This window comes from Papaver somniferum, chromosome 7, assembly GCF_003573695.1.
Source record: "Papaver somniferum cultivar HN1 chromosome 7, ASM357369v1, whole genome shotgun sequence".
Taxonomy (NCBI): domain Eukaryota; kingdom Viridiplantae; phylum Streptophyta; class Magnoliopsida; order Ranunculales; family Papaveraceae; genus Papaver; species Papaver somniferum.
This window is the reverse complement of record NC_039364.1, coordinates 108,620,687-108,631,133: the sequence shown is the minus strand read 5'-3', so window position 1 is coordinate 108,631,133 and position 10,447 is coordinate 108,620,687. Positions and strand designations below refer to the sequence as shown.

The 10,447-nt window shown below is 35.9% G+C and overlaps 1 protein-coding gene across 2 annotated transcripts; it reads right to left on the bottom strand.

Moving 5' to 3' along the window:
• Window positions 1-438: 438 nt before the first annotated feature.
• On the bottom strand, window positions 439-10,126 carry LOC113298082 (alanine--tRNA ligase-like). Of its 2 annotated transcripts, none has more exons than XM_026546742.1 (21): window positions 8,746-10,126; window positions 8,334-8,572; window positions 7,929-8,069; window positions 7,080-7,226; window positions 6,804-6,956; window positions 6,077-6,206; window positions 5,646-5,742; window positions 5,194-5,314; window positions 4,995-5,054; window positions 4,576-4,626; window positions 4,384-4,479; window positions 3,573-3,674; window positions 3,007-3,129; window positions 2,271-2,414; window positions 2,101-2,172; window positions 1,933-2,008; window positions 1,673-1,815; window positions 1,445-1,553; window positions 978-1,165; window positions 701-790; window positions 439-600 (listed from the first exon to the last, which is right to left on the bottom strand). In XM_026546742.1, the coding sequence occupies exons 1-19, from the start codon at window positions 8,894-8,896 to the stop codon at window positions 1,143-1,145; spliced, it is 2,178 nt and encodes a 725-aa protein (XP_026402527.1). In that variant the 5' UTR covers window positions 8,897-10,126; the 3' UTR covers window positions 439-600; window positions 701-790; window positions 978-1,142. The 2 variants fall into 2 exon arrangements, with proteins under 2 accessions (XP_026402527.1, XP_026402529.1); XM_026546744.1 differs by having other exon boundaries at window positions 1,696-1,815.
• Window positions 10,127-10,447: the final 321 nt, after the last annotated feature.

Below are 10,447 nucleotides of genomic sequence, written 5' to 3'. Positions count from 1 at the left end.
CCAGCGATATTCGCGAGTCTGATACATATAATAGGTGATGTTAATAGAACGAATGATAAATGAATATTCATGAGTTATGTTTCATTTCAGTATTTGAATAGAAATAGTGGTGGATACATTAAACCCTGGTTACCGACTCTCCCATTGAATTTCTTTTATTAGTTTAGTTTAATTTTATTATTTCATTTACATTTCTCAATTATAAAAATCTCAAAAACATCATTTCTGATTATTAGAGATATTGATTTCAGTATTTCCGCCGCTCCTCGTGGGAACGACCCGTACTTGCCTCTGTCTACTAGTTAGACACCGTGCGATTGCGGTTTATTATAACAACCTTCTGTTCTCAAAGCAGTTGCCCCTTTGAGAACAGTACTTGTAATTGAAAACCGAGAGCAAGTTAAAAGAAATAACAACCTTCTTTTCCATAACTTTCACAACTGCTTCACGGGCTGCAGCTGGGTCAAGACCCACATCAATAGGAGATATGCAGAAAGCTTTTCCATCTGCAATAGCAGTGTCTGCCATCTCTGTAGCAACCTTAACAGCTTTCTGCATATTTTCTTCCGCTATTTTCTTTTGGGCCTTTCTAATTTGATCCTGATACGAAAGAGTTTTTTTAACTTGATTCACTGTATCATTAAGAAATCGAAACATACTTGTACATGTGAATACAAATAGGGATGTTTAACTACAATACCTGAAGTTTGGAGACCATGTCTTTCAAATCTGCTTTCATAGGTGCTGGAATAGTTGCGGCATCCAATAGATTTTTGAGAGCAGCTACTTTCTGATGATGAAAAGAATATAAACAGAGCATTAATGCTGTTTGCAAAAGGGAAGGTAAGAAAATACAAGGTCGATAACTTAGAGGTTAGTTCCAGAAAAATATACATTAAAACATGCAGTATGGCATCTACTGCAAATCAGTGGGGTGAAGTTATCATGAATCTAAAAAGGCAGGATTTTTTTAGTACCTTTTCGAGAGTGCTACCCTCTAACTTGAATGCGTCACTAATTTGTAGATCTATTTCTTTCGCCAAATTTATTGCCTCAAATGCACCACCAGTTGTGACAGCAGTTATTCTGCGGATACCCTTAGCAATTCCTTCCTCGGATAAAAGAGCGAAGGCTTTTGCGTCTCACGTATTTGAGATATGAGTTCCTAGTTAAATAGATTTTAGAGCATGATAACAACTAATCGGGAAGACCACCAAATTTGAATATAGTTTACTGATTTCTAAAGTGAAAAAGCCAGTAATATTTTCTGACACACAGGAGTGCTCATTTTTGTAATACACTGTATTCAGAAGTCCAAACTGAAGCCTCCACAATCTCCTTGTGCTTTTTGAATTTCTCATGCATTTTCATAATCCCACATTTACTTTGAAAAGATAAATTATACTTTCAGGAAACCTTTAGCAGCATGAGCAATAACACATACCTCCACAAAATTCTGTTGAGATTGTTAACCATTCTTTATTATCAGGATCAGCAAGGAGATCCTCTACCTTCCTACCAATTGCCACAACTCTAACTGGGTCAGGGTACACCTGAATCGACACGTTAAAGGAAAATTTAATGATGATCTAGTTTTCATACTTAGAAAAGTCAGACTATGGTTGAGCAAATTCTTTTAAATTTAATCTGATTTCCAAGAGAACAAAGCAACTTCTCCAAAAACAGCTCGTAAACCATTGATACGCTTGGCATCAGCAAGAGTTTCCTCCGTGGCGTATACATCCATTTCATCATCGATTTGTTTGTTCACAGTTGACTCAATTTTCCTCAAATCATTAGGAGGAATGGGCTTGCCTGCCAAAAAGTAAATGTAGGTTAAATTCAGGCCAAATAGCAAGATATTTTTTTTTCTCCACTTTATTCATTTGTTTTCATAAGCCTGATGAAAAAATTTAACAAAGAATATTATACCATGGGAGAAATCAAAACGCAACTTTTCTGGAAGAACAATAGACCCCTTCTGGTCAACATGAGGACCAAGAACTTCCTGCATTTGTGCAATAGAGTTACTTACACAACAATTGAGAGATAGATTATTCGCTAGATCCTAAAAGATCGTCAAAAATGAATGTGGAATACCTTTAGAGCATAATTAAGCATGTGGGTACAAGTGTGGTTTGGGGCAATAAGAGCACGCCTGTTATAGTTAACCTGTTCGAATCATCACCAGACAAATAAACAAATAAGAAAAGATGAACAACTACAGTAAAATGACCACAAGAGAAAGCAAAAGAGTTTGTGTAACTTACTTTACAGGTCACTTTATCACCCACTGAAATTTTGCCAGTCTCTCCAGTGAAAGAACCAATATGAATAACAAACCCACCAAAAACTTGAACATTACAAACTTGAAATGACCTAGAGGAGCACACAATGGACCCGGTGTCAAATATCTGAGACCAGATGAATAAGTTAGGCAAGAGAAGGAGTATTTGCAGGACGCAAAGAAGATACATTATTATCATGTGAACATACAAAAAGCAAGACATGATTCAGTTAGGATTCTGGAGGCAGCAGTCGTTTAGTTTATACGCAGTCTTTAACTACCATATCTTCAAATAGCTTCGCTGGCAATATCCCTATAGAATGCACAACTAGTGCAGGCCTTTGGACACAAACATGGAGAGATATTTTCCATCCTGGATCTGTATTGTTGGTTGGTTCAGTAAATGTTCTAGATATTTTACATCAAGACTAGAAGAAACAAGAATTTAGTATTTGTAAGTGTGTACATACTATATGCAAATAAATCAATAACAGTCAGTATCAAATATGGCCAACCATGCTAGGTGTGCAACCACACATTGTACCAGGGCCAGGACTGCGGTTTCAACACATAACACCATAGACCGTTTATGGATCACTTTTGGTCATAGCTACTTTTTCAAAACATGCGAGTCTAAAGGTTACTGAGCTTCACATTGGGATGATTGACGAGTTATGAAATGCATCAAAAAAAAAAAACATATAGCAATTTGTAAGTACCTGACCACCTTGTTCAGCATAGAAGCTTGTTGTTTCCATAATAATACCGACTTCATCACCAACACTAGCACTGGTCATATATTCTGCGCCATTGTATATAGCTTTTACAACACTCTGGTGGTTCTACAAGCAATACAGAAAATTAACTCAAGCTGATTGATAACAATTGAGAATTTGAAAATTCAACGAATTCCAATTTCCTACTTATAATCCAAGAAACAGAAGGAAGAATGTGAGAAGAAAAAAATGAAGGAGAACCAACATAGTTAAATGCAACATAGAGAAGTGGTTACCAATGGAATACAGGAATCTGCAAATGTAAGCAAGATTAATGATAAAGAAGAAATTGGAAAACAATAAACATTTCGTATATGATGACTACATGTAACATGTACCTGGCTACAGAGAAAAACTTTTTACCTGATGGAAATGGAGAATCCATAGATACATAATACAACAACCCACTACCTCGAACATTTATATTTTTTCACAAGCAATTTAGTAATACTGAGGACATCATGCAATTTGCCAAAAAAACAAACGTAAAGATGCTTCATTCTACCAACCTTATTCCAGATAAACTTGTAGTTATCATTTGTTGGAGAGACTCCCCTCTTGTGCAATTCCGAAGTGGCATCAGCATCCATGACAATAGCACCACCAACTTGCTGCCAGATATATTTGTAAGTACAATAGAGTATGAACAAGTCAGGGAAGTTATAAGTTACACTTCCAATGGAAAATTTTCTCTTTAACTGGTATATACAGCACACTTTATCCGATAGAAGCATAATCCAGATCAGCCCATAATATTACATGGGATTTACGAAGCTAAATGCAATTGTAGGACCTCGATAAGCTGCCTAGGCACACATGCAGTGTATCAAAAGCACAGACTTTAAACACTGAAAGGAAAATTTCGATTAAGTTTGACTTTTGTGTTCTTAAATAAACTACCTCCCACTAGTTTTTAAATAACACTCCAGCAATAGTAATTACAAGTTTACAACAAAATCTTATCAAAATCGTATTAAAAATGTAAAAAACATTAGTTTGGTTGTTTCGCCACCAGAAAGAGGAGCTATGTCTCCAGCACTAAAAAAAAATTACACCTAAGAAAACAAAGTTCATTAAGCTGGCACACTTGCCATCTTCAATTAGTTCATAATGTCCCAAGACACAAGATCCCGCAAAGTAAAAATAGACAATAAACTTTATAAAGAGAAAGAAAATCGTCAAGTAAGAAAATGATATAAATAAGAAAGAACAAATGGTAATCTAAAATAAGTTGGGAAATTTTGGTCCTCGGGGCATAATTTAGATATCTTATAAAAACAGACAGATGAAAAAAAATGCACTAGGCAGATGAAATAACACCTTAGTCTGGGCACTCCTGGATCTATTTCTTGCTTCCTCCATTGCATCCTCGAAACCCTTTGCATCAACTAGCAGGCCTCTTTCTTCTGCCATCAGCTGATAGACATAAGGTAGCTTAGGTGCTTTAGAAAAATCTACATCTTTTAAGTGTTAAAAATATGAAAGCTTAACTACAATTTCTAGATCACAAACCTGAGTTAGATCCAGAGGAAACCCATATGTATCCCATAAGAGAAACGCATCCTGCAAACTATCAAGAGTCAGATTCTATATCCATAAGAAAAATCACACTTCCCAGTATCTCATGAGATTGACTTTTGAACTCTTCGGCTATGGGGGAAAAAAACAGGTGTGCCAAACGATTAAGCATGATGACTTCCCAGAATAAGCTCTCCACAAAAAGGAAGCCGAGAACATTAGTCAGCATGCTTTAACTTATCGCCTCGAAGAGGCCCATGATGATAAATATAAATTTCAGAAATACAAGTTTGAAAGGCTTCTTAAGGCAAGCTAACAGATTAAAAACAAGTACTGTACTACCTAATCCCCAAACATCCTACATGATTCAAAAAGAAAAAACAATAGCAACAAACTAAATCGGTGACACTCACCTGTCCACTTAATACTTTCCCCTCGAGATCTTGAGCAGCCTTCTTAAACTTCTCAATACCCTGGAGGCAGGTCAAAGGTCAGCTAAGCTTCTGAAGTTATTTGCGAAGTACATCGGTAACATGATACCTAAGTAACATTCTTAAGAATTGGTAATGTGCGTGTGTGTGTGTGAGAGAGAGAGAGATGAACTCATGATACCTTAAGTAATGTCCTTCCAAAACTTGTTTCCTCTTCTGCGATAGTGTTTCTAATATTCACTTCATGATGCCTCAATTCTGGAAAGACATCCCCCATCAGTTCCACCACAACTCTTACAAGTCTGGACACAGGCACAAGCACAAACAATTAGAGAGAGGGCCAAAACGAATACAAATACACAGTTACTGCACGCATCAGATTCAATTAAGCTTTCAGCTAAATGATTTATTGAGACAGCTAAAATACTCGTGTGCAGATTCTGGCATAAAATAATGATGTATATCCTTCATCCCTAGCACTGAAATGAGAAGATTTTATCTAGTATACTTTCCATGTTAAGAAGGTATGAGTTTCAAAAGTTTTTATCGTGCATCCTTGAGCCTCAACAGCTTTATTGTGCATCAGCCTAAAGCAGTTCAATCCATGGAAGTTTTATTGAATAGAATTCATACCCACTGAAGAAACCTTCTTGACCTTTAAGTACTTCACTTCCATAGCGCACTGCTCGTCTAAGAATGCGACGCAGGACATATTCACGACCCTCATTGCCTACATGTGGTATATCAAAGTGAGTCCAAATAATTTATTATTCACAAATATGAAAAATCAAATATAAAAACTGATACTGAATTAAGACGGCTCTAATGCACAACCAAAAAACAAATAACCCAAAAAACCACACAGAAAGAAACTCTTTTTAGCTTAATTAAGCTTTGCCTGGGGAGTTTGATAGTTCTTATATGAGACATCAGTTGAGCCTCAGCTTCGATAAAGGAGGTGATATACTTATTAATTGGGCATATGAATGAAATTAAGAGAGCAACAACACAACAGGAAAGGAACTGAACAATTAAACACTCATTTTCAGCTTTGGACATTTCACCTGGACGAGATCCATCTGCAATCGCAAAAGAAAGAGTTCTAATATGGTCAGCCACAACCCTGTAAGCCATGTCAATTTTGTCCACATCATCTGCTCCAACTTTTCCAGAGTATGGTCGAGCTCCGGTGGCCTAAATTTTTTAAATCCATAATCGTTAAAAAATACTTTTCAATCAATATCCTGACTCTTATGAAGTTAGATTTTACAACTAAACTAAGCAAACATCAAGTGCTCACATGAGTATACAGATGATATCATGAAAGTAAGGAAAAATTAGAAGAAAATAATACTTCTCTACTTAAGCAGAGGTATGAAATAAATGGAATTTGGTTCGAGTCAACACTTGGGTTCAAAGAAAAATGGGTTGAAACTCCACGGATAGTCAAACAGGTCATTAGGCTAAGCCACAAAGGACAGAGAAGTTAATCCATAGTTAAGCAAGGAAACAAAAAAAGTGGCCACGGTGAAACCTCATATCTATGACTAAGCGAAAAATATTAACAAGATCCAAATGTCACTTTCAAACTCCCAAGAACAACAGCACCATCTTACACCATATCTCATATCCCTCACAAATTTAGTCACGTTTGGCCTAGCTTACTCCCTTAATGGATTGAGAATAAACATAGAATAAGACATGCATAAACCACATATGATCATCAGTCTCAGAGACTTTGTAAGATAAAGAATAAAGGCGAAAGACGGGATTACTGCATTATCACCATACTTGTTGGATTGCATAAAAAATGGGCATGAACACATCCGTGTCATAGTTGCTCATTTTGTTTTGAAGAATCGAAGTCAACCGCTCAAAGCCCATCCCAGTGTCTACATGCTTCGAAGGGAGAGGTTTCAGAGAGCCATCTGCTTCCCTGTTGAACTGCGAAAGAGAAAGAAACAGAAGTAAGGTTAGTTAAACAAAGTGAGGGAACATAACATAGCCTAAAGAAGTGGTTACAAATGAATTACTTAGTGAACCATTACCCATCGACAAAGTTTTTACCTGAATAAATACAAGATTCCATATCTCAATGCATGTTGGATCGTCATTGTTGACCAATGAAGCAGCATCTCGGTTGCCAATTCTATCAAAATGGATTTCTAAGCAAGGTCCGCAAGGACCAGTATCGCCCATCTCCCAGAAGTTATCCTAATGATGGTATAATAAAGGCAAAAGTATACTTGAGCTCAAGATAGAATTTCACCCATGGTAATAAAGACAACTTCACTGTCTAGCATAGGTATAAAGAATATTATGCAAGAATATTACTTAAAGAAAATAGATGTATGGTTCTAAATGAGTCTCATTTTTTTCTTCCACGGTTCCACCATAACTGAAAGTGTAATTATTAATTCAACGTTGTTCAGATGTAACGAGTGATAGCATAACCAATTTTACATTCATAATAATCCTATGAATAAGCCACCAGGCCACCACCACAAAGTTGGTTCAATAATAAATATACCAGCAACAAGAATAACATATGAACTATTTATATCACAGCATTTTCTATTTAAATATATATATATATATATCAATGTATTCTGAAAATGAAATATCTAGTATCTACAACCATTACATTCATCAAGGCTGTAATCAACATTAATTTATACGTTTTGAATGATTGCAAAAGCAATTAGGATTCTGTTGGTTCGCCAGTTTGAACGGCTAATTTACCACATCAAAACTTTAAAAATGTGTTACAATCGACTCTGGATTTCCAAACTTGCACTGGCATTAGGATTCTGGTCTTTCACATTCCTTTTTTTTTTTGTTTTTTTGGCAGAAATCATGTGAAACCATGAGACTCTTATCTATACTCGAGACAAATTTTATCTACCAGAAACATACCTTGCACCCAAAGGGCAAAACGCGAGCAGGTGGCAAAAATTTCAGCCATATATCTCTTGCTTCATTATCAGTTTCAAGGCCCAATTTCTCGTCACCACCAAAATACGTGGCATATATACGGTCAGCGGGTAGCTTATACACCTGGGGATCAAATATCACTAGCTAAATACCAAACTCTCAGTGTTCCATAAAGATTACAAGAGAAATAAACAACCAGCATAGCATGTGTCAATACATAATACAAGAAACAAAAAAGACATATACTGTATGAAACAAGAAACAAGAAAGACATATACTGTATGAAATTCTATTCCATCATTCTATCAAAAATACCTTTTCTAACAAGTATAATGAGATAAAAGAAACGTTGAAGTTGAAAAACTCAACCAGTTCCACTTAACAAACCTGCGTGAGAAGCTCCCATGCCCATGAAATAGCTTGAGTTTTGAAGTAATCTCCAAAGGACCAGTTACCAAGCATCTCAAAAAATGTATGATGGTAGGTATCTTTCCCAACATCATCCAGATCATTATGCTTGCCACCAGCACGAATGCACTTTTGAGTATCACAAGCACGCTTGAGCTTACCCAAGTCAGTTCTAGGATCCGCAGTTCCTAGGAAAATTGGCTTGAACTGGTTCATGCCTGTAAAAACCATACCATGTTATGAGACCTTAATATCTATAATCAAGTAATAACATACTAAATAGCCAAAATAAAATTCAAATCCCGAAAAGGGATTAGCTATATAGATTCATACAAACTTATCACGGATTTGATATTTCAAAATAGGAAGGCGATGAGATAGAGAGACGAGCCAGCATTAGCAAAGAGAAGAGTAGGATCATTGACAGGAACAACAGGACTAGACGGCCAATTCGTGTGATCTTTTTGTTGGAAGAAACTAATAAAAGTCTCTCTCACTCTGTTAGCAGGCCAATCTGTAGTCGTCGGCTCGATTCCTGGCATCTTCTTTGTTGTTGTCGTAGTAGAAGTAATTGTAGAGAATGAAATTGAAGATGTTTTGATTAAACAAGACAAGTAGAGTGTACGTGCGTTGCACGTCGGCGAATAACAATCTTTTCATAGATATTTTGCATCCTCAAAGTTCCAGACCCGCAATCTTTTCTGTTGGGCATTGCATAACTTGCCTATCTAGCCATATATACACCTGTAATGAGATCTAACACACATATGACAATACAATACACCGGGAAGAATGGAAGTTTTTCTTAAAACTAACATCTCATCTTGGTATCAGTTGCATCCAACGACACTTCCATGTCCAATTCTTGCACGTACATATTATTTTCAATCAATCATTTTGTTCAAAACAAACCAAATCCAAATTCGGTAAGAAAGGAATAATGACAAAATAAGTAACATTACAGAAAGTGAAAGAAGAACGTAAGTTGAGAAAGGTTGCACTTTATATCTCAAGAATGTGAAGAAATTTTTAGGGAAGAAAAAAGAGAAGTGGGTGCCATACAAACATCAGCTATTTGTTAACCCATACAAACAGACATATAGCTTTCAACACATGTGCACCTTGATGAATTTTGGTTAAGGAACATTTGTTAAATGTAGCTTCAAATATATATGTAATGTAAGGATGAAAAAATTTCAATGAACGACGAATCAGTGAAACCATTCTCTATTCAAATGCTGATACTATACTCCATGGATGTGGGGTTCATTAGACTTGGCTTTGGATGAAAATATTCAAATAATTTGAGCAAAACCCAAAATGCAGAACACAGAGAGATCCAAAGTGAAAATCTCTAAGAAAACTTAATAAAGAACAATGAGGATTTCTAACACCAAGGTTTAGCTCGTTCAGAGTAAGAAAAATTAAAACCTAAAATCACAGTTAACAAAATGATTAGCAAAATGCAACTGTTATTTCTAATCAAACCAATAAGTAAGAAGAGATTAATACAATGGAAAATGGAGTTTTAAACCAAGTGTGAGTAATAACAATGTAATTATATCAAACCCAAATTGTCAATTTGGGGGAAAATTCAATAAACCCAGAATCAAGAGTTAAACTACTAAATCAAAACTAAAAAGATCTTACCCATAACATACGAAGATTGCATCTTCATATTGTAACCGTGAGTGTTGATTTCGTAACCCTAGAAATTGGATTTGTTAATAAGGGATTTGGAATTTTAGCTGTAGAGGGAGCGTATAGTTGAGGGAGAAAAAGAAACGACCGAAGAGAAGGAAGAGAAGAAATCGATTTGAAAGAAACAAAATGAACGGCTGCGATAAGAAATAAAGATAATCTAACGGCTGATCAAAAACACGGTTAGATTGAAATATAAGTTTGGTGTACGAAAAGTACGCCGGTACACCAAAAATGGTTAGTGTTTTCAAGTTGAGTTTGTTCCCATTAAAAGGGGAGAAATGTAGAAGTAGAAAGGTGGAATGGGAAGTTTGTATTTGAGAAAACCCTAACCCTAGAAATAACTGAATGTCGTAATCTCCAAAACCCCATCCATTTAATCTCCTTTCTCT